The 25,469-nt window shown below is 45.0% G+C and overlaps 1 protein-coding gene across 1 annotated transcript in view; it reads right to left on the bottom strand.

The window, feature by feature from the left end:
• Window positions 1-25,469, bottom strand: part of prex2 (phosphatidylinositol-3,4,5-trisphosphate-dependent Rac exchange factor 2) — a 910,511-nt gene that overhangs the window by 98,855 nt on the left and 786,187 nt on the right. The window contains exons 36-37 of the mRNA XM_070891336.1: window positions 21,659-21,722; window positions 21,175-21,365 (exon numbers count right to left, since the gene is read on the bottom strand). Coding sequence (XP_070747437.1) covers window positions 21,175-21,365; window positions 21,659-21,722 — 255 coding nt within the window. The remainder of the gene's footprint in view (window positions 1-21,174; window positions 21,366-21,658; window positions 21,723-25,469) is intronic.

Below are 25,469 nucleotides of genomic sequence, written 5' to 3' on the forward strand. Positions count from 1 at the left end.
TGGATGCAGGAAGCAAAGGGTAATGATTGATAGATGTTTTTGTGACTGGAAAGATGTTTCCAGTGGGGTTCCGCAGGGCTCAGTACTGGGATCCTTTTTGTGGTATATAGCAACGATTTAGATTTGAATATAGGGAGTACAATTAAGAAGTTTGCAAACGACACTAAAATTGGCTGTGTGGTTGATAATGAAGAGGAAAGTCATGGGCTGCAGGAGGATATCAATTTACTGGTCAGGTGGGTAGAGCAGTGGCAAATGGAATTTAATTCAGAGAAGTGTGAGGTGATGCACTTTGGGAGGGCTAATAACGAAAGCGTATACACATGAAGTGGTAGGCCACTTAATAGTGGACCTTGGAATGCTTGTCCATAGATCCCTGAAAGTAGCAGGCCAGGTGAATAAGGTGGTTAAGAAGGCATACGGAATGCTTGCCTTTATTGGCTGAGGCATAGAATATAAGAGCAGGGAGGTTATGCTTAAATTGTGTAATACTTTGGTTAGGCCACAGCTGGAGTACTGCGTACAGTTCTGGTTGCCGTATTATAGGAAGAACGTGATTGCACTAGAAAGTGCAGAGGAGATTTACAAGGATGCTGCCAGGAATGGAGAATCTTAATTATGAGGACAGATTGGATAGGCTGGGTTTGTTCTCATTGGAACAGAGGAGGTTGAGAGGAGACCTTATTGAGGTGTACAAAATATTGAGGGGCCTGGACATAGTGGATAGTAAGGGTCTATTTCCATTGGTGGAGGGATCTATTGCGAGGGGGCATAGTTTTAAGGTGGTTGGTGGAAGGATTTGAGGGGAGGCTTCTTTATGCAGAGGGTTGTGGGGATCTGGAACTCGCTGCCTGGAAGAGTGGCGGATGCAGAAACCCTCACCACTTTTAAGAGATTGTTGGATGGGCACTTAAAGTGCAGTAACCTGCAGGGTTACGGACCTAGAGCTGGTAATTGGGATTAGACTGGATGACTTTTTGTTGGACGGAGCAGATATAATGGGAAGTACTGCAGGGAATAGAATACGGCCAGGGTGAGCTCCTGGACTACTTTCGATTGCCTGGATGGGTCGGAGTGGAATTTTCCCATATTTTTTCTCCCTAAATTGGCCTGCGTTTTTATCTGGTTTTTGCCTCTCCCAGGAGATCATATGGCTCCGGTTGGGGTGGAGTGTAGAATGTTTTAGTATAAGGGGTGTCGCAGTTGTGGTGAGGCGGATTGGTTGGGCTGGGTGCTTGCCTTTCCGTCATTGTTCATAGGTTTATATGTAACCTTTAGGGATGCTGACCAAGGGTCGCGTGGCTCTTTTTCGGCCGGTGCGGACATGAAGGGCCGCAATGGTCTCCTTCTGTGCTGTAAATTTCTATGTTTCTATATAATCAGCTACGGTGGCAGAAACATAGAAAATAGGTGCAGGAGTAGGCCATTCGGCCCTTCGAGCCTGCACCACCATTCAATATGATCATGGCTGATCATGCAACTTCAGTACCCCGTTCCTGCTTTCTCTCCATACCCCTTGATCCCTTTAGCCATAAGGGCCATATCTAACTCCCTTTTGAATATATCTAAAGAACTGGCATCAACAATTTTCTGTGGTAGAGAATTCCACAGGTTCACAATTCTCTGAGTGAAGAAGTTTCTCCTCATCTCAGTCCTAAATGGCTTACCCCTTATCCTTAGACTGTGACCCCTGGTTCTGGACTTCCCCAACATCGGGAACATTCTTCCTGCATCTAACCTGTCCAATCCCATCAGAATTTTATATGTTTCTTTGAGATCCCCTCTCATTCTTCTAAATTCTAATGAATATAAGCCAAGTCGATCCAGTCTTTCTTCATATGTCAGTCCTGCCATCCCGGGAATCAGTCTGGTTAATCTTCGCTGCACTCCCTCAATAGCAAGAATGTCCTTCCTCAAATTAGATCATCAAAATTGTACACAATATTCAAGGTGTGGCCCCACCAAGGCCCTGTACAACTGTAGTGAGACCTCCCTGATCCTAGCAGTGCAGATGCTCGAATTGAATGGCAAGGTAATACACAATGACAAAGTTTACTTAATAGCCCCGATTTTATGAGGCTCTGCTAGTAGCGTTGGGTATCTTTAGCAGCAAGTGTGGGCCTATGCACAGTATGCCCTGCACATTGTATTTCACAACAAAGAAAATGGTCAGCTTTTGGAAAGTTGCACTGGAGTTCAGTGCAAATCTCATTATAATTGTAAAATTGTTGTTGATTGGTCCCATGTGGCTTCCACATTATTCTTGTCAGCTTTACCCCTGTATCTTAGCTGGCCCACATCAAATGAACCAGGATTGTTTGGCTGCTCTGTCCTGTAGAAAAGCTATTGAGCAGTTTCTGTTGGTTGCAAGTTTAATTTTGTTCAGTGAAAACTAGTTTATGGTGCATTTTCCTTTGCACATTTATTTGGCACATTTTTTGCCTAGCAAATTTTTTTCTTTTATTATTTCTTTTCTTGCAAGAGTCATGCTTGCCCCGTGTGATTTCATTTGTAGTAAACAATGTTCTCAGGCTGGAAATTCCTTCAGTGCTTTGAATCGCACTGCACAACTTAGATGATAAGACAAGACAAGAAAGGCAGATGTGATCACTTCTGCGACTATGGTTCTGAATTTGTGGTCGGTGGTGTAGCATAGGAGTATGTCGTCAACATCAGTAGGAAATCTGCAAATCAGTAGGAACCCCCCCCCCCCCCGCCCTCCCGTCGAGAACTTGCGTTGTTTCGCTTTGGAGTTTTGCGCAGCGTAGTGGCCCATAGATCCCAGGAGCGTATCGTTGTGCGTAAGCGTACCTGGCATCACGTGAGGCGATGCTCCTTTCACTTCCCAACTCTTAGCCAATCAGGAAACAGATGAGGTTGCTATTGTTTGTGGTTGTAGATGTTCCCAGTTTTTTGTGTAGCATTCATTTGCAAAGTGAATGCCCACTATAAAGATGATGTTATTGGCATTTAAATATTAAACTTACACAAAACAAAAGTGAAACAAATTCATTTCTGCGCTTGCAAGCCAGGTATTCAAATACCAAAAACATAGAATGTCCCTATTCCGTTAAAACTGGAAACCAAGAAAAGATTGTTAAAATAAAGTTATGTGAACAACGATAGATTTATACCATGTTGGATTCATGATTTTATATCCTGATGAAAATTTCAAATAATGCACAGCATTGGTATATTGGAAATCGTATCCGTTTAAAGATCGATAAAAGACAAAAGGAATGATAAGCAAACTTGCCGAGGGTAAGGTCAATCAGAGTCGGCATTGCGTCTTAATGCTTATTCTAGTGGGTTTTGACAAGAGGCACGATAAACTGAGAAGGCATTGTTAATTGAGTTTCAAGATAACTAATACCTGTACAATTTTCTCATCTTCTCCCCTTATGCTGTGCAAACAGGCTCCTGCGATTGTTTGCAGCAACCTTAAGAATGTCCAGCATAATTAATGTGCAGTAGGTGGGCAATTTGCCCAATCTTTCATCAGCACATAAAGTTCAATGGGTAGGTGAAACGTGCTGCAAAGCTGATGCAGAGTCGGAACTTGATGGATCTAGCACATGTGCAAGCACGTGCGGAAATCTCCAACTTGCGGTCAATTTCAAAGGCGGTATGACGGCGCCTGCTAGCTACATTGCCCACACTGCCTGCTGGGTGTCATCAGTGTGCATGTGAAAGTATTTTTTTGATTTAATTCAAGATATTGGAAAAATATTTACATACATACTGTACTTCATAAATATGTGTTCTTTTGACAACTTATTTTGTATTTAATTCATTTAGCCAAAATGCAATTCTAGCGTTTAATTGAAAAATCATGACCGCACAACAGGCTAAGCAAATATGAATTATTCAAAGTACTTACTGAAGTATCAGATAAGGAAAGAAATGTAGTACCAGTAAATACTACCGATCACTTTTCTGAAGAGGATGAATGTGGACTTAATTCCCCATAAGATAAATGAGTTTCCTTACCTGCTGAAAGGGACCCAGCTAAAAGTTACTGACTGGTGTATGTTACAAGATCATTCACATCATTACAATGTTCGAGTAAATTTACCATGCATCTATGAAGCAGAAAATGCTTGCTGATAGTAAATGTTCCTCAGAAGTGCTTTTATCTGCATTTCCAGCAATGTAAAGATACACATTCACAAAAAATTTACATAAAGGCAGGTCAATAACAAATAAATAAAGTGGCAAACGTGATCTCATGTTCTGCAGCCATCGGTTTGCCAGTAGAATGCACGCAAGGTGATAATGCAATAGCATTAAAACTGTAACATATGTGCATTACATGCGTGTTCACTTCGGGTCTATAAATCTTACTTCCTGTTGTCACATTTTGACTCAGAAATCTGATAGCACAGGAAAATGGCTGGTCCCTCATCATGGGACGAGGTTAACTCCCGCCCATAAAAAGGGCGCAGCCCACAGTGTTATTTTGGTGCTGCCTGCTGATTTAAATGATCGAGGAGAAGAACCAACGCATTATTTCAGGTGGAACGCTCAGCAGGAGGCCCAATGCATTGTGGCTGTAGCGGCCCTGGAGCAAGGCAGTGTTGTCTTAAAGTTAGCCTGTCATTTTAGAAAGCAGTCTCGAGCCTTTAAAGGGGAACTACCTTCTAAAATGAAAAAAAAAAATTAAAAATAGGCAGTCTTTAGCCCTTAGAACTCAACTACCTTCTGGAAAAAAAGCATTAAAATAATTACAAAATGGCACTATTCAACTCTTAAAGCTGAACTGCCTTCTGAACATAAAAAATGGTAAAAGTGCTTCAGCACTAACACAAATGGCTCAAACAGCTGGGGAGAGAGGGCCCAGGGTCTTGCGACACTGCACTCCAGCTTTGTGCAGGGCATCAACACTGCAAGAGAGATCCTCTACCCACAGAGGCCAGGAGGCCCTCCAGAAAGAAGGATGTGGGATTAGATCATCGAGGCCGTCTTTCCAGCAGTGTCACCCCCACGACCTGGCTCCAGTGCCTAAAGACATTTCATGACCCCAGACCAGTGGTCAAGGCCAGTGAATGCATCTTTAAAAGCCATCTCCAACCAACTGTGCCACTAGCCTCACACACTGCTCACTGCACGACTCCATCCCTGGCATCACTCACCTACCAACAATCTCTACCAAACACAAGGCACACCTCACATTCCGAGCTTCACCTCGCCCCCTTGGAGGAGACGGTGCTAGCCATTCTTGACAGGGGCAGGGCTGATAATGAAGCACTCCATTCCTTCATGCAGCAAGACCTGGATGACATTCAGGCTTGACTAATAAGTGGCAAGTAACATTTGCACCACATTGCCAGGCAATGACCAACTCCAACAAGTGAGTCTACTCACTGCCTCTTGACATTCAACAGCATTACCAATGTCGAATCCTTCACCATCAACATCCTGGGGGTCACCAGTGACTAGAATCTTAATTGGACCAGCCACATAAATACTGTGGCTACAAGAGCCGATCAGAGGCTCCTGACACCCCAAAGCCTTTCCACCATCCACAAGGCGCAAGTCAGGAGTGCGATGGAATACTCTCCACTTGCCTGGATGAGTGCAGCTCCAATAACACTCAAGAAGCTCGTCACCATCCAGGACAAAGCAGCCTACTTGATTGGCACCCAAATCCACCAGCTTCAACATTCACTCCCTCCACCACCAGTGCATTGTGGCTGAAGTGTATACCATCTACAAGATGCACTGCAACAACTCGCCAAGGCTCCTTCGGCAGCACCTCCCAAACCTGCGACATCTGCCACCTAGAAGGACAAGGGCAACAGGTGCATGGGAACACTATCATCTGTAAGTTTCCCTCCAAGTTACACACCATCCTGACTTGCAAATATATTGGTGTTCCTTCATCATCGCTGGGTCAAAATCCTGGAACCACCTCCCTAACAGCATCATGGAAGTACCCTCACCACATGGATAGCAGCAGTTCACAAAGGCAGCTCATCACCAGCTTCTCAAGGGCAATTATGGATGGGCAATAGATATTGGCCTTGCCAGCACTGCCCACATCCCAGGAACATTAATAACAAAATGCAGCGACGCATCCTTGGGCCTCCTGCTCTGTGCACAGCCTGTCAGCAGCACGATAGTTGCTGGGTTATGCGCTAAAATCATTTAAATTAGCAGGCAGCACCAAATTGACGTGCTGTCTGCACTTTCTAAACAGAGATGAACAAATCTCACCTTCCAGTGCCCCACCCGTTTTTGAGCCTTAACAAATTTCCCTGATGTTATTTTTTGTTTCAGTTTTATTAGCTATAGATAGTTTGTCAACACTGGTGCCAGAAGCAAATCCAAATTCAAAGTTTATAGATGCTGGCACTAACTAATGTTCCTTGCCAACTAGCTATAGGGGAGAGAATGGCGGAGAAACTTTCCAATTTTACTGAGCGATGATACAAAGCAATTTAGCATCTTTTAGCCAGTGTGTTTCTCACTCTGCTTAATTACTTTCTTTGCTTTCTTGCTGGAAAGTATGCTCTGTTTCAGTTCTTTCTTATCTGACTGATTAGCTCTTCATCTACTGCAAGGGATTGATTTAATTAAGGCTAATTGCTGCCTCCTGAAGTTGAATTAACACCTTTTTGAGCTTTACGTTTATATTAGATGAGGCAGTGGGAGCAAACTACGATTTAAAGTAATTATCCACTGCTATGTTTATCACTTTACTGTAATTGCAACAGGCGTAAATGGTACTTAACTAGCAAAAAATAAAAAAATATGCCTACCAGTATCATAAGAGGATTTCTTAAGTTTCAGAGGTTTTCCTTTCACTCAACAGCTCAAGTCTTAAAGATTCTGGTATCTCTGAAAGTCAATACTACAATGGATACCAAATGCCAAATTTAAGCTTTAAAAATAATGAGAAAAATATTATGATTAGAAACAGTGCTGAGATGAGGTATTTTGTATTTTAGAAACCAAACTTGGGGGAAAAAATAATTGTTATAATCTGTACAGATATTATTACAAAGGTATGGCTCATTTAATTCATAACTGCTATCATACATGTGGGTTTTATTTATGTGACAATTTTATGAATGAGCATTACCAGCAAGGATCCTGGCCTGCTAGCTGTGCATATCAAAAATCATGGGCTGAAATTTCCCATTAGGTATAGCCAATGAGCAAAACTCCCCTTCTGCCAGTAGCATTTCTAAAATCAATTCTATAATATCCAGGTCATCCAATGTAACATGGAAAATTATTAGCGTATAAATATTTCTATATGAATCCCTAGTTGCAATAATCTATAATAGGGCAAATTAACTTAAAGAAGAAGTACATGAAAAGAATTACTATGGGCTAGATTTTCCATTAATTTTGCATGCATAACGCCCACTTAATCGCTGAAATGAGGTGTAACGCCCAGATATCAGCCACTTAGCCACAAAATGGAAACTGACGCCCATTTTTCGGACACTTATCGCCGAGCGTTACTTTCGCCGGGCAAAAATAATACCGCACGCCCATTTCTTTTGGGCGGAATCATCAGAATAGGTGGAACCAACGCCCATAATATCACCCAGCATTACTTTGCGCACATAATTAACGCCGAGATTCAATAATAACGCCCGTCCACTTTTTTTTATCGCAAAGATCACTTTTGCCGAAACTAACGGCGAAGCTTCACTTTCACCACCTCGCACACATCTCGCCCACAATATCGCTCGCACAAAATACCGTTTTGAAAAAGTATAAACTGTTCTGAACTAATCACAGCGGTGTGGATGCCATTTTTCAAATCACAGATCACTTCATTGAAAAGGCTGCTTCAACTTCGGGGGAGTTTGGATTGACTCTGGAGTTCTTCTCAGGTGAAGTGACCATCGCAACAGACATCTTTTCAGACTCTGGATGATTGGGTTTTACTGTTGGTGTCTTTGTGTTGAAATGATTGCCTCTGATCAATCGCTATTATACTTTCATTGGAATGGGGCCAGCCATTTCTCAGCCTGCATCGATGAATATGCAGATGCTGCAGAGTGCAAATGGCACAACTCTAATGCACACCATTATGTACCAGAATGAGGAGGAGTTCCAGACCATACACACCCCACACTTACAGGGAGAAGAGGTTTTACCTTGACATGTCCGAGAACACCTGCCTTCGGAGACTGCGCTTCCACAAAGTGGTGATCACTGAAATATGCCAGCTCATCAGGACAGATCTGCAGCCTGCCATCACCTTCAGGACATCACTGTCCGTCGAGGTCAAGGTCACCGCGGCACTGTAGTTCTACGTGTCCGGTTCCTTTCGGGCCTCCGCGCTCGACATTTCCCCTCTGGCTCAGCATGCCACACGTTGCTGCATTAGACAGGTCACGGAGGCCCTATACGTGCATAGGATGGACTTTATCAGCTTCCCCATGACCACAGAGGCTCAGACTGACAGGGCTGGAGCATTCGACTGCATTGCTAAGTTCCCCAGGGTGCAGGGAGCAATACAGTACACTCACATTGCGATGCGGGCACCTTCTCAGGACCCAGAGCTTGTTCGCAACAGAAAAGGATTTCACTCCCTGAGGGTCCAACTAGTTGTCGACCACAACCAGATAATAATGGCTGTGAATGCCAAATGTCTGGGCAGCTTCGATGAGGCTCACATCCTGCATGAGAGCACTGTCTCTGACATGTTTAACAGTCAGCCACAAGGACAATGCTGGATGCTTGGTGACAACCGATATGGCCTAGCCACCTGGCTGATGATCCCCCCGTGTGACAATACAACCAGAGCTACAGAGATACATGCAATGTGGTCCAGAAAACAATTAGTGTGCTAAAGCAGCGCTTTAGATGCCTGGAGCGCTCAGGAAGGGAGCTACAATACTTGAGCAAGTAGCTCAATTCATGGTCGTGTGCTCCATGCTGCACAACCTGGCTATCAGGAGGGGACAAGAATTGCCAGAAGGGACTGATGGTCCACCGCAAGAGAGAGGAAGAGGAGGATGAGGGCTGGACGCTGACCTCGGGCCAGACAATCAGGCTGACTATGCAACCATGCCCACGCCCTCCTACAGACTGCAGGAAAGGGCCCCTGGTGGCTACATAGCTGCAAGACTCTTATGTCAGGAGCTCATAAATAAGCAATTTGCCTGAAAGACGTTGCTATAATTTACAAAGCTGACACACTGCTGAGAGTGTGCAGCTCAGACATCAATGGTGGGCATTACCTTGGTGCCAGTTAAAGTTTAAGTTGATTCAAATTAAATTTAATTTTACCCTTTCATGGTAAGGAATCACCAGTGTGTAACGGTCCAGCTATATGAGACAATGCGCAACAAGGTTATGTTCAATAAAAAAACCTTGTATATGACCATTGGTCTGAAATCATAAGTATCACGGGCAAAAACACCCCACCACCCACTTTCACATCAAGGAAATTGTCAACATGTCCAGCACCACAGAACACAAATGCAAAGCAGCAGGCTGGCCCTCTCCCCCCATACATTACAACAAATTGCATACACCGAGATGGAGATATAACACAGCCAGCACCTGCGGATATACACCTCACTTTCCTTCCCCCCTCCCCTTCTTCTCCCCACCTCTACCCCTTCCCCTCCTCGCTACACGCCGCCTGGCCGAAGAGCTCCTCAGGCGGTGCCTCACTGGGGGCGATGAAGACAGGTGCGGTGGTTGCACGGGTACGGGAGCAGGGGCTGCCGAGGTGGGAACATTCTCAGATCCAGAAGCAGGATCTTGGTTCTGCCTTTCATGTGTCATTGGCACTGGTGGTGCGGAACCTAGGGGTGGAGTGCCGCGCTCCGGGACCACTGGGAGGCCTGTGCCAGCATTGTTCCTGGCTATCGCCTCCAGGGCCTCTGCCATCCGCAGAACGTACTCAGTCATGGTGCCGGAGATGGTGGCCAGCTGTCGGGATATGCCCCCAAATGCATCAAGGATCTGGTCACCAATGTCTAAAATTCTCCTGGACAACTTAACCATCTCTCCCCTCTCATCTGGCGCTCGTGGACCAGACCTGCCTCGTCCATGAAACCTCTGCAGGGTCGGCGCCATACTGGGGCCAAATGGGGTGCCCTGTGGCATTGCTTGGGCCCGGTACCTCCAGAATGGAGGCTGGAATGGCTGGAGGAGCATTGCCTGGGTGGAATGCCTTCTGGAGCCTGGCAATACAGGTACCTCAAAGTCCGCACTCTCATCCATAGAGAACAGAGCCAGCGGATTCACAGGCGAGAATCAGAGCTCCTCAGCAGCAGATGTAGGATCATCTGCTGAGTCGGGCCCCGCGTCCCCACCTTTTGGCCTCTGTGGTCTTGCCTTGGGACATGCTGCTGGTTGAGCTGCAAAACACAAATGAGGTTATTAGAGGAGAAGTGGGTGCTAGGGTCATAAGGTGAGGCCAGCGCTACACACAGCATGTACACGACAAAAGCACCACTGCTATCAAAATCATTACAGACATCACATTTCATGACCATCAACACATTGTGCATTGCAATGATTTTCATTAGGCCAGCATTATTTATAGGACAATTTTAGAAACGATCTATCATATATTATTGTTCGGATATGAGTGGGTGTGGCATCAATTGACTTTAGATCACGCAATGGTGTAAACTTTACTCACGTCGCATCACTTCAGGGTCTGCAGCTGCTTGCATGGCCGTCCAGGGGTGCTTCCCCACGAGTGCGATCACCCGCTCCTCGATGTCAATGATGTCGCTGGTGACTGGTGGCCCCCCCCCCACCCGTTCATCTCTGCGCGGACCTAATCATTGATGGCTTCTTCTGTAAAAGGTAACAGGACGACATGGCATGAGATAATTGCAGGATATCATTGCTAGGTACTGTCACAGACACTGACACAACACATAACCGACAGATGTAATCATGATTATTATGATAATTATCATTCTTTACCTGCAGACGTGCACCATGAACGCAGGTTTTGAGTACAACATTCCTGGTAAAAGTGAAACACCTCACATCTGGTTATAGTCACTCATGACTTATAAATCAAATTATATAAATATACAAGTATATGTAAATAAATGTAATACTTACTCTTGCGGATCCAACAAGGTCATTCCATCGCTGGCGGCATTGGTTGCCCTCACGCTCCTCGTTGGTCGCCAATGAGACCACCTCTGCTATCTCAGTCCATATCTTCTGGTAGGCCTTTGGGATGGGTTTCCCACGCCCTCCCTGTGTCAAATCACCCCAGCATAACTCGACCTCCTGCAGGAGGGAGGCATTTGCCTCATCCGAGAACCTCCTCGCTCTTTTGTGCCCTCCAACGTGCTCCTCTCCCAGCTCACTGCTCTCGCCAGCATCAGTCTCCACAGCGTGCTGTGTCGCCTCCTCCTCTCCCTCCATTATAGGCACCAAGTTCGGAAAATATCTGGCTGTAACAGCTAATTTTTTTTCCTAATTCGCTATAAAGCTCGAAACTCTCCCTCCTTCCTCCCAAAGCAGCCACACCACACCCACACACGCCTTCACTCCCTCTCAGCTCCCTCTCTCTCTCTGTCTGTCTCCTCTTATGCGCATGTCATGATGACTCTTGACCTCCTGAATCGCGGGAATCGAGCGTTGCCATGCCATTGCTAAGGACGGCGACACTTTATGGCAGAAGGTCAGAGCGATGTAACGCTAACACCCATTTCAGATCGCTCGTGGTAATGCCCAATTTCAAAAATGGAGACTCGGGGTTTTGAAAATGGGCAACAAGCCAGCGATCTGAAAATCCATTTTTGCCGCCCACGCTGGAAATAATGCCCATTTTTGGGCGATCTGCACAAAAGTGTAAAATCGCGCCCTATATACCAACATATACTTCTGTACCATTAAAGCAACAGGTTTGTCTATTTTCTTGTTTGCAAATAATAAACAGATATCAAATGCAATAATAAGTCCATTGTGGACAGATATTTTAGGATGTTTGTGATAGTGAGCTGCTTGTAACCATACTACTACATGAAGATCTCACTAGTTAACCATTCCAACACAATGACAGGCTTGAGCTGTCTGCTGCCATTTCATACAAACAGAGTAATGTAGTGAACATTCCCGTGACAAACAGTTACACCATTACTAAAAATAGCCAACACTTTGATACTCAGACTCAAAAAATGAGAAATTTGGGATTTTGCTTTATTTCTTCAGTGTTTTAATTACAATAATTTTCTACAATATTATATTTTTCTTGATCAAGTTCTTTATTCTCTTCCAGTCTTTATGGTTAAAATGATGACCTGGACATTAACAAAAATTTTAACTTGAAGAAAATGTCTTAAAAACAGTGACACGGGACATAATGTGCCAATGTTCCACTGATAGCCTTTTAAATCAGTTCACCAATGCTGTAAATAGTATGGGCCTGAAATTACGGCCTCACCGGGTCCATACTGAGCGTTTACGGACCTGGAAAGGCATTGCAAAAGCCAGTTTTCGGCACGTGATGCGCATGCACCGCAAACCGGCTTTTCCAATCTGTCACATTCTGGTTTGACAGATCGCATGCATTTCGGCAGCAAGGACATTCGCATGGGCAAGATTGGGCTATTTGCCCATCTCTTGCTCAGCGAATGTCCTTAAAACTCTTGCGCCTGGTAAAAGCAGGCCCATAGCCTACTTTCACCAGCGTAAGAGTTTTAAAACATATAAAAAAAACATGTAAAAATAACATTTATAAACACATTTTAACGTTAAAAACCCTGTCCACTAAGGTAAGTTTATTTTAAACCCTATTTACAAAACTTTTTTAAAAAATTGAAAAAAGATATTTTTTCTAACACATTTATTAACTTTAATTTCAATTAATTTTAATTATGTGAGGTGTGTTATTTATTTTTTTATGTTGTGTTTAGTGTGTTTGTTTTTTTTTCTCATTGCTATTAATGTAACTGCACCTTCTGCGTTCGAACCTCGAGGACGGGAGCACACTTCGAGGAGTGGGAAGAGAAGGCCACCCCACCGGAATCGCAGGTGCCTCCGAGATTACCAAGTAATTTCTTTAAAATTCTCGGGTCAGAGGCGTTCGTCCAAAAGAAGCCTCAGACCAGAATTTCAGGCCCATTGTCTTTAAAATGTTAAATCCACAGAAGGCGAATCTTATTAGTAAATTCCGGGGGTATTACAAAATAGTGCAGTCAGATTAATAACATACGTCATCTATGGCCAACAAAAACTTCTCTTGAATACAGTAACACAAAAAGAAAATTGGCTTAAAATGGAAGCAATAATATAGCTGCACTTAATTTGTCACTGCTTCTGTTGTGTTGTTCACATTGACTTGTGGTCAATGAATTGTGCTGGCATGATGCCTAAGGTTAATAAAGAGGGCTAAATCTAAAAACTCATCCAAGGTTTTCAATTAGTAATCTCTGGCAATCTTTGTTCCAAGTTTCATCAAATGTCAGTTACAAATAACAAATTCTGTCTGGGACTTCAATGAGAGGAAACAACTAAGTGCAATATTAAGCCTTTAGTGAATACTGTGTTTTGTAGAGAACACAAAACAGTTGGATTATAGGAAAGATGTCATTGCCAATTAAGAAGAAAGCCTAGGCGGAAGATTGTACCTAGATCCCACATGAAATTAATAATCTAAGACCTCTTTTTCATCAATTGCTATAATAATAATTTTCTGGCTCCTCTGTCACAAAGAAACACAGCATTGGACAAAATATATAAATTAAAATAACAGAATACCTTTTGCTATTCAGTGGTAGACTTACTGCCCTGTTCCTGCTGTGCTGCCATTTTCCCCAGGGTCTTTGAGGTGCCCACCTGAATCAGGTGAGAGCCTCATTAATCTGTGCAAATTACTATGAAGTAAAAATGACCCTGATATCATAAGCCCTTTTTTTCTGCTTCAACTTACTCTCTATCTCCTTCGTCATCCAGGCAGCTCTGGCTTTGGTTGTCCTGCCTTTCCTCCACCATGGGAATGTACCTCAACTGTACTTAACATCTCCTCTTTAAAGGCAGGCCATTATTCAATTATAGTTTTGACTGCCAATCTTTAATTCCAATTTACCTGGGCAGGTCAGCTCTCAACCAACTGAAATTGGCCCTCCTCCAATTAACTATTTTAGTTCTAGATTGCTCCTTGTCCCTCTCCATAGCTAATCTAAACCTTATAATACTATGATCATTATTCCCTAAATGTTCCCTTACTGACACTTGATCCACTTGCCTCACTTCATTCCCCAGAACCAGATCCAACAATGCCTTTTCCTCGTTGGGCCGGAAACATACTGATCAAGAAAGTGCTCCTGAACACATGTCAGAAATTCTTCCCCCTCTCTTCCCTTTATGCTATTACTATCCCAGTTTATATTAGGATAATTGATATCCCCCATTGCCACCACTCTGTGGCCCAAATTTCCCCAGCCGCCTCGAGCGGCATCGTTAGGGGTGGCAAGCCAACTTTTTGGGGCAAAAAAAAGCAGCAAAAATGTACCTGGTAATTTGGCCGCTCCTTCGTCGTCCGGTTCCATCGGCATGGCACTGCAGAGCCTGTGGGGGGTGGAGCTTCAGCGTCTTGTGGAGTGCTGACAGGGGGGTGCATGTCAGTTTGAGCGCGCACGCATGCGCAATGCGCGTTTCAGCTTGCGCGCATGTGCAGTGGAGCAGGAAACTTGGCAATCGGCCAATAAAAGGGCGAGCGTCCTCAGTATCATTGGCAATGGACCATATATAAAGGTAAGGTTTAAATAGTGATTTTTGTGTGGCTGAGGGAGTGAATAGGAGTGCTGGATAGGTGGAAGAAAGTTGGGAACTGTGATTTTTGAACATTACCTACATGTAAGTCCAATACACGAATGACGCAAGAGGATGCAACAAGAGCAAAGAATTTCCTCCATAGTGACTTTAATTGAGGAGAAATGGCTGGAGCTGGATATCAGCAGGAGTGGTCCCACAAAAGTTTCACCCAAGAAAATGAGAAGATGGAAACTAATTGCAGAAGAATACTCCGCAGGGGTGAATAACGCAAGATCTGAAAGCCAGTGCAAAAAGAAATGTGCAGGATGTTGGTCAAGTAGTGAGTGTAAGTAATATCTTCAGCTTTAAATTGAATTGCAATTGAAAATGTGACCATCTGTATATGTTCCACCCATCAGAAGCACATCATGTGTGAAAATTAATATTTTCATCTTTGCAGAAGAAATTGGCCCACAACAAAAGGGAAAGACTTAGAACAGGAGGAGGAGGTCCCCTATAAATCTGCACCGACTGTCACCCCTGAATCAGAGGGTTGCTGCCTTGCTGAGTCGCACCGGCAGAAAAAGAATCAGCTCTGCACAAGCTGGACCCACACGCGTGGGTGAGGGTGAGTCATTAAAATGCATAGTCGACCTTCAAATCGACCTGGGTTGGTACGCGTGAGACTACTCATGCCACCCATCCTGCCCCCTCCTGTGCAGCTAACCATTTGACTGTTCTTTGTATTTTGCAGAAGGCGGCGGCACTCTGCAACATCCTGAAGATCCACCAGAAGATCCAGATGTGAGCGCTCCAGACCAAGGCGGGTGGGGGGAAGAGTGGTCCATGGAAATGTGTTCACGGGAGAATGCTGATCGTGATATGGATCAGTCCATAATACAGGGCATCACACTGCCAGAAACCTCCATGAGCTCCTCGGCGACATTCCATGGTTTCACAACTTCCAAGGTTGCGGGTCCCAGTGGCGGTGGTGAAATGCATTTTGGGACACCCAGAGACCCACCGTCCCAGCCTGCGCCTCACACTGGAGGGGTGCCACTAGGCAGACCCACGGCGAGGGGAAGGAGAAGCCGACCAGTCTCTCCTGAGATGCAGCCCTCAGCAGAGGTTAATCAGGTTCTGTCAGGAGAGGAGACCAATGCCCTTACAAGATCACTCGTGGCAGCCGTCAGTGGGGTGCGTAATGAGGTAGCGACACTGTCGGGTGAAATTTCAGCACCGAGACGGGAACTGAGGGCGGGCATTTCAGAGGGTGTGCAAATGATGGCAGATGCCATGAGGGAGCCAGTTTCTGCAATAAGGGCACAAAGGCCGGATACTCAAATGCCACTCCCACTTCAATCCAAGCACCAGCCACCGGTGAGAGCCAAGCCGGGCCCCCAACCCCGTCCCCCACCACCATCACTGACCCTATGAGGAAGTGCATTTTCCCCGAGATGTGGGTAAGGGATAGGTGTAGCCTTTCTTTGCTGTTGTTGCTGTCGTTGAAGTCCAATAAAAGATATTTTGCATTAAAACTGAATCATGTTCCATTAGGACCACACAACATTTAGGGACAACTGTAAAATGTATAAATCCCTCAACCCTGCAGTCATGCGTGCCTGCCGCCCCTAGCCCTGGCGGGAGGGCTAGCCGGTGCATTCTGCAGTCGGCAAGGTGGGACTGCTCTATTTTCAGTAGCTGATTTATCTTTCATTTATTTTTGATGGTGTTGTGCAGCTGTTGTGCTGAAGATGTTGTGCTGATGTTTTGAAGGTCTTTAGTGCTTTAGAATCCTCTAATTCATCTCCCCCCACCCCCCGCCCGAATCTCTGGCTACCTGTGCTGATTTCTTAAATGTAGGTAAAGTTTTTCTGTGCCTACAAAAGTGGCCACATACACTGGCCTAAGTTAGTGTGGAGTAACTTTCAGTTGACCAAATTTGCTTTTATGGCCAAAAGAGGTATACGTGGCTTGTCACGCCCCCTTTTGGAGAAAAAAGGAAACTAGAAAAAAACCTAACTAACTGACTTACACTGGAGCAAGTTAAATGGAGAAATTTGCGATTTTTAAGTTACTCCAAAAAAAGCTACTTACTCCAAAAAAAACCGGGGCAAGTCCTGGGGAAATTTGAGCCCTATAGTCCTTGCACTTCTCTGTAATTTCCCTGAAAATTTGCTCCTCTATATCCTACCCACTAGTAGATGGCCTATAGAATACACCTAGTAATGTAACAGCATCTCTATTGTTTCTTAACTCTAACCAAATAGATTCTGTCCTTGATCCCTCCAGGACATCCTCTCTCTCCAGCACTGTAATATTCTCTTTACTCAATACTGCCACCCCACCTCCATCCCTATCTTTCCTGAGCACCTTATATCCAGGAATATTTAATGTCTGTATTTTTTTGAGCCAGGTCTCCATTATCGCCACAACATCATATTCCCATGTGACTATTTGCGCCTGCAGTTCACCAACCTTATTTCCCACACTTTGTGCGTTTATACACATGCACTATAAACTTATCTTAGAGCTTCTTGTGTTCTCTCTTAGTCTGACCCCAGCTAATACTGTATTACCTTTTATTCTAGTGCTATCTGTCTCTCCCACACATTTGTGCACCTTGTTTCTGCTTTCTAATGCTACATCCTGGTAACCATCCCCCTGCCAAATTAGTTTAAACCCTCCCCACACTTTGGAGGATTGATCTACACTTTGGAGATTTGTTCTATCACATCAGGATGCTGCCTTAGATTGGACCTCAGATGAGGAGTAACATGGCCAGCAGCAGTAGGAGCAATAGCACCAGCAGCAGCACCAACAGCATGCACACCAGAGAGGGGAGCTGCAGAGAGGGGACCAGCAGAGGGGTGCAGCTCACAGGAGGCGCTACCCGTGAAATAAGATCTACAATACATTACAACAGTGACTACACTCCAAAAGTACTTCATTGACTGTAAAGTGCTTTGAGATGTCCGGTGGTCGTGGAAGGTGCTCTATAAATGCAAGTCTTTCTTTCTTCTTTCTTACAGGTAGAGGCTCAGTTTCCTTGACATGTCTGAACAGCAGTTTCTCAGGAGGCTCAGGTTGTTGCATCAGCTAGTGGCAGGAATCTGCCCTCTCCTAGAAGAAGACCTGCTGCTGCTGGACCTGGTAGCTATGTTTTACCAGTGGCCTCAACTTTTTAGTCTCTGGATCCTTCCAGGGCTGTACCGGAGACATATTCAGGATCTCTCAGTCAGCGGCCCACAAATTCATAAGACGGATGACTGACAGCTTCTTTGCCAGGGCCGCCAATTATGTGAAACTCATCTGTGATGATGCCAGTCAGAATGAGCGGGCGCTCATGGTTTGAATCTCTGGCTTGCTTCCCACAGGTATACACATGGCAATCAGGGCACCGACAGATAAGCCAGGAATATTCGTCAACCACAAGGGCTTCCACTCCATCAATGTGCAGCTCGTGTGAAACTACAGAAAGATCTTTGCGTGCACAAGATTCCCAGGCAGCTGACATGATGCTTTTGTCCTGCGACTGTCCAAGCTCCCTGATTATTTTGGACCTGCAAGCAGGCTTAAGGGGTGGCTGCGAGAAGACAAGGGATACCCACCTCAAATTTGGTTCATGACACCCATCAGAAACCTGACCAATGAAGCCCAATAGCACTACAATAAATGCCATATCACCACCAGATGTGTGAGTGAATAGGCCATTGGCATGCTGAAGATGCGCTTCAGATGCCTAGACAGATCTGGAAGTGCCCTCTGGTACAAATCAGCTAGAGTCTCCAGAATGGCATGGTTTGCTGCTCTCTGCTGTTAGAAATCAGGGGTACAAAATGTTCAGCTCAGGATTTTCCCTTGCTCAGCCACCCTAAAACAGGCGTGCAACGTCTCCCTTAGCAGCCCGTTCCAAACTCCGGGTCCAGCTGATGAACTTTGCGGCGGCAGATGCAACCCATTTGCCGAGGAAAAATGAACGCTCCACCCGGGACACCAGCCCAACTGGGGCACGACCAAATTTCTCCCTCATTGTACCTAGACCTTAAGAAACCTTGCTAAAGTAGAGCTTCTTGGATAGTTGCCTGGAAACTAGATTGGACACACATCTGCAAACGGTATAAGAAGTAAGATTCCCTTGTTCACACAGAAAAGCAGGCCAATTAAGAGTTGGGAGCAGATGAGATAAGAGACATGTTGCATGCCATGAAGCTTAGTCGTTGGGCTAGGCTGGCTGAAATGGAAATGTACTGGAGCAGAGAGGCCATGTTAAGTCAGGTGACAGAAGGAAAACAATCAAGGGAAAAGAGGCAGATTCGAGTTCACAACAGGCACAGAATTATATAAAAACAGACATTGTGTGTTTCAAAGTTTAATACAATGTTAGGATGCATGCTTACATCTATTGTACTCTGTGAATCTACTCCACTTGTACATTGCTTTACATGCTGAAGGAAGAAATAAAAGGTATTGAACCTGAAGCAATGACTGTTTTCATTACTATTCAAGTAAAGAGACAAACTGGGTCTCTTTACCAACTTCATTTACTTCACTGTGCCCCTCCCCAATCTTCCCTGCCTCTTGCCTCCTTGGCCTGGTCCACATTCCGCTCTTCTAGGAAAGGGCCTGGTGCACAATGGGTAGTCAGCAGCTGTTCACTCACTCACTCAATCACTCACTCATGAGCTTTTGAAACGTGTGGCTGGAGTTCCACTAAATTATGTGAATAAGTTGGCCTCACTTCATCTGAGAGGGCACCCAATTTGTGTGCCATTGTACTTAGCGCTTGAGGTACATTAACAGCCCCACATTATACTGCCAGATAAAACTCTGATGGCATCCTAACAAATGTTCCTCTTCTATTCCTACTGCCAACTGCCAAGATACAGCTAGAGCTCCCAGTACCTTGGATGATGCCAACATTTCAGAGCACTCTATGGGCCCAAAATTGATGGCTTTACTGCCAATGCCGCCAACATTCCTCTTGAAGTTGCGCCCAATGCCACTATCCATTTGGTGTGGAGCCGGCAGGAGGGGAGAACTGCCTGCTGATGTCAGCGGATGGCCAAGTGGTGCAACTGACCTCCCACCCGCCAAGATGCCATATTGAAACGGTCAGGAGTCGGCGCCAGAACGGGGAAGGACCGCTGTCTGGAGGCTGTTCTATCCCCGACGGTGAGTACGAAGAGCTGAAAAAAAAGGTTAGTAAATATCTTTAAATTTTTTTCTTTACAGCGACTTACCTGGATGGGGTCTCCTGAAGATATTCCAACGGGTTTTTTTGGTGATGATTTTCCTTTTCAGGTCTTCGACCCTCAGGGGGCCCAATTCCATCCTCGGCGGCACTTGGGCGGCAAGCGCCTTTGCCACCGAGATTGGGAGCTCCCGCCCGCTGCCACCCAGATTGGCGGCATAAGTCCCTCTTTTGCCGCCCTTTCAAGGACCTCTGACGAAAACCCCGCCCAAAGTTCCGTCAGGTACCTCGGCGGCCATTGGCGGTACTTTGGGCGGACTTGGGCGGGCAGGGGGCCTTCACCAATTTCAGCCCAGTATAATTTACTCCACCTGTTATAATCACCAGCACAAACACTTCGTCACTTCATTGCATGTAATGTAATTATTGACAAAATTAATGCACGACTTTAATAGCTCTTCTCGCACCGTAAATAAAAAAAGGTATGACAAACATATTATGGTCAAGTTTGCTTTTCAGCCGTAACGGTGGCAGGTTTTTTGGTGGGGACAGACTTTTGCCTGACTCTAGCCTGCACTCCTATTCCTACCCCAGGACAGGTACTCGGGCATTTACAACCCTGCTTGGATATCCGACTCAAGGGGGGGGAACAGAAATTCAATGCAGTGCAGCATGGCTGGTGGTGTTGGCTGAAAATTAAAATTTAAAAAAAGATTTAACTTTTAAATCTGTTGCTATGACTATAGAAATCAACCTGCAAAGAAGTCAAAGCATCCCTTTCAAATGTGGCACCACTCTTTGAACACCTGCAGCCAAGAACAATGCTGGGTTCCAGGAATGTACCAGAATTGTAAAGGTTCAAATGATAGGAAATACCCTGTAGCGCATTATTCCATCATTTGCGTCCTATTCTAATACACCCACATGTATTTGTTGGACGCATTATACGACCGACATTCCTTCTGGCAGGAAATCATGGAAATGGTGTTAGGAAGCAGAAGAAAGCCAGCGGGATAGGTTCCATGGCTAGTTTTCCTCCCCTGCCTGACAAGGTTCCATCGATCTAGCTACCACCCTTTTTCAATGCTGGTTACACGGGATTTGTCGCACCGACACTGGCGAGCTTCCAATGCTGATTTACTGACATAACAAATGAAGAAATTCAGTTCATTTTTTTGAATGGGGAAATGTCCATTTAAATCTCATGTTTCAGAAAAAGATGATTTTAACAACACAGTTTATAATATGAATGTAAAAGATATAGGCTCCCATACCGGTGAACTCCACTATTGCATATCATGATATGGCAGGCACCCAAACGATTGCAGAGTTCAGAAGAGACTGACAACAATCCAATGCCAGAGGCACTACAGGCTGTATAAGCACAGGCTGCTGTACGTTTTGACCTGATAAAGGATTCCATCAATCGATGAAGTTCATCTAATGCATTGAGGGGTCGCATAAGCTGCAGGCAGAAGGCAGACAATACTAAAGTCAATACTTTTCCTTTAGGTAGCTCAGGAACAAAAAGTTGACAAAAGAAGCTGATGAAGAACAAAAGTTATTCAGTGCGACAACTGTATACAATTTTCTGGACTGTGCAAGGAAATTAAAGCTATTTTCTTATAAAAGCTTGACAATATTAGGATCTACTTAAAAAAAAAAACTTGTTAGAAATTAAAACAATCCTATCATTCAGTGAATAAGTAATATCTATATGTATTTAAATATAAAGATTCTCAAGTTTATCTTAATTACCTTATCTATTGCTGCAGCTTTGGATGAATTCGGAGGCAAATTTGATTGGTCCAGATAGAAAGCCCTGTTTAAGGAATAAAGCCATTAGACAGAGTTCCCAGAAAAAGCTAAAAAAATACTAAATAAAAGATAATAAGGCCGTAATTCCAGGAGTCCTGCTTTTCTGATGGAAGTATAGTGGAATGAAAGTCCTGTCTGCCCACAGTGAAGGGCACAGATCCTGCCCAATCACAATCACTAAGGAGGTAGTACTGCGACATCACCACTGACACCTGGGAGTCCCTGACCGAAGACCGCCCTAGATGGAGAAAGTGCATCCGGGAGGGTGTTGAGCTCTTCGAATCTCAACGCTGCGAGGTCAGGCGCAGGCAGTGGAAGGAGCATGCGGCAAATCAGTCCCATCCACTCCCCCCTTCCCCCGACGAATGTCTGTTCCACCTGTGACAAGGTCTGTGGCTGTCGCATTGGACTCTCGCCACCAAAGGACTCACCTTTAGGAGTGGAAGCAAGTCTTCCTCGATTCTGAGGGACTGCCTATGATGATGACTCAGTAAGATAATGGGACTAAAGGCAGATAAATCCCCTGGACCTGATGACTTGCATCCTAGGGTCTTAAGAGAAGTAACGGCAGGGATTGTGGATGCATTGGTTGTAATTTACGAAAATTCCCTGGATTCTGGGGAGGTCCCAGCAGATTGGAAAACTGCAAAAGTAACGCCCCTATTTAACAAAGGAGGCAGACAAAAAGCAGGAAACTAGGTTCACTAGGTAGATTCTGGAGATGAGGGGGTTGACATATAAGAAAAGGTTGAGTAGATTGGGCCTCTACTCATTGGAATTCAGAAGAATGAGAGGTGATCTTATTGAAACGTATAAGATTATGAGGGGGCATGATAAGATGGATGCAGAGAGGATGTTTCCACTGTAGGGGGAGACTAGAACTAGAGGGCATGATGTTAGAATAAGGGGCCGCCCATTAAAAACAGAGATGAGGAGAAATTTCTTTTCTCAGAGGGTTGTAAATCTGTGGAATTCGCTGCCTCAGAGAGCTGTGGAAGCTGGGATATTGAATAAATTTAAGACTGAAATAGACAGTTTCTTAAATGATAATGGGATAAGGGGTTATGGGGACTGGGCAGGGAAGTGGAGCTGAGTCCATGATCAGATCAACCATGATCTTATTGAATGGTAGAGCAAGCACGAGGGACCGTATGGCCTACTCCTGTTCCTATTTCTTATGTTCTTAATTGTGGAACTGGTATCATTAACATCTGTAAGAATGGGCAGCCCACACTTGTAAGGGCACATCAGAAGCATTCATCCAGTGATTGGCCAACGGAACGCTGAGTGTCCTACAGCCCAATCAGGGTCTCAGAGGCACTTCCCAGATCAAAGAAAAAGTAAATACATTGTTCTTCAGGCCTAAGGGAGCCATAAGTAATTCAAATAAAGTAATTAATCCACTCCAGATTAAATTACGTTATTCTTGGCAAGCTCAGGGATCTTTTTAAGTGCTTCAATAGAACTCATATCAGCTTCAGAAATTAGGTCAGATGTTAAAGAGAGAGCATTCTGTTTAACTTCTGACCAAACAAAGTTTATTGCCCATTATCTCCAGGGATTGCCAATAAACGCCTGCATTGCTAGTGACGCCCATATCCCGAGAATGAATTAATAAAACAAACCTGGCTTCATCTTAAATTGTGGGTGATGGGCCTGCTCTCCACCTTCTCCAGCTCCAGGCACTTCAGGTCCCATGTTGCTATATTATTAGTACATTCAGCAAATGTTGGTAATCAATAAGTCAAGAGCTTGTCAAATTCCTCAGCAGTTAATTATAGCAGCTTCAGTAGGGGTGATTCTACAATCCATCGCTCCCAGTGCGGAACTGCACTTGCATGGACAGTGCATCCCAGGAAATTGCAAACATGATTTTGTGAGCGGTATCTGCAACCACCACCCTCCACTGGGAGCAGCGGATCATGGATTCCCCTATGGAAACTACTGTAATTAAACATAGGATTTGATGAGTTCTTGAATTCCTGATCACTAGTTGCTACTGGGTAGTTTCATTGTAAATGTCCAACCACTAATTCAACATCAATATCAGTAACTTACATTTATATAGTGCCTTTCATTTAATAAAAGTCCCCAGTGAACTCTGAGTATTAGAGTAGTAATGGAAGGTGACTGAAGAGATGTGAAAGAAGTAGATTTAAGGAAGCTTTGAAGATGGGGAGACGGGTAGCAAGGCAAAGGAGTTTAGGGAGAATACTCTCGGGTGTAAAGGCGTGATGGTCAGAGGCTCTGTCATTGAGGGGTGAGGCAATCCCTGGACTCCTATCTCCTGCTCCCCGGACTTTGGGAATGGAGAAACTACATCACAACTGTATTTCCCTCCATCCCAGTGGTAACCCTAGCAGGAGCAGTATTTCAGTATGGCAATGAGGATCCTGAAAGGAAATAATAGTGGGTTAGTGGCGGTTTTCCCCCTCCACACTAACCTACTAATGGGAGGGAAATCCAGGCCCCAGTTTTGGATGAGTCTTACTTCCATCTGCTAAGCATTAAGGAGAATGAAGCCATCGTCTTCAGCTCCACCACAAACTTCATAACTTTGTTACCCACTCCATCCGCTCCCTGGCCACTGTCTCATGCTGTACCAGGCTACTCATATCCATTGCATCCTATTAAAATTGGAAGTTCTGATCCCATATCTTCTCCATCACAAAGACTTCCGACTTCTACCTCCATAACATCGCCTTCCTCTGCTCCAACCTCAGTCCAGTCTTGCTCTTTTGGCCCTGACTCCTGCCAAAATGACCAAGGAGCCTTGAGGATTCTCAAATACATCCGTGAATGTCATTTTGGTAGGACTCACACCAAAATAGTAAGACTGTTGGGCATAGAGGTTAGTAAGCCCCATAAGAGCGTTGAGCGGACTATATGGATTAGGTGGCAGAAGCAGTCAGTGCAACCTCCACCACCCCAAGAACTTCCAGAGCGCCAGAAGAGGTTCTAGAGCCTCATGAGGGTAGCTAAGGAATGGCGATATATTTCCAAGTCAGGATGGTGTGTGATTTGGAGGGGAACTTGGAGGTGGTGGTGTTCCCATGCGCCTGCTGCCCTTAACCTTCGCGTTTTTGGGAAGTGCTGTTGAAGAAGCCTTGGCGAGTAGTGCATCTTGCACCTGGTACACACTGCAGCAACAGTGGAGGGCGTGAATGGTTAAGGTGGTGTGAAGTAACTTTTACTGATGAGTCAAGCTTTATTTATTGAAAGGACTGGGCTAGCAATTCCACTCCTCCCCCTTTCTTGAGCTACTGGCTGTGCTGTGCAACCAGCTCCTGCTGTGGAGAGGGAGGTCCCTTCACTATCATTCCTGAAGAAGCAAGCCTGCCTTCACTGTCATAATATGCAGAACACAGCAAGCTAAAATGATTCTTGTACTCCCACTGGGCTGCATGGTAGGGCTCCACCACATTTAACCAGGCACCTAAAATGACAATTCCCATCTGTTTCTTGATACTTACAGGAGCCTCATTGTATCCATTTCCCCCCTCCGTCCATGCAAGCTTCACTGGTGTCATCAGCCACAACTGCGGAAGATAGTCCTGATCGCCAACAATCATCCGAATACATGGCTCTGAGTCATGAGAGGTGGGATGGTGGATTGTTGCACGTTGGAAATGTCATGGCAGCTTCCAGGGCATCTGGCATTGATGTGCAGGATAAGGTTTTTGACAGATGGAGGGGGTTGTCATTATAGGGGTTTTAGCGTTACATGCGTTCCTCCAGTTGCACCTGTGGG

Source organism: Pristiophorus japonicus, chromosome 1 (genome assembly GCF_044704955.1).
Source record: "Pristiophorus japonicus isolate sPriJap1 chromosome 1, sPriJap1.hap1, whole genome shotgun sequence".
Lineage (NCBI taxonomy): Eukaryota > Metazoa > Chordata > Chondrichthyes > Pristiophoridae > Pristiophorus > Pristiophorus japonicus.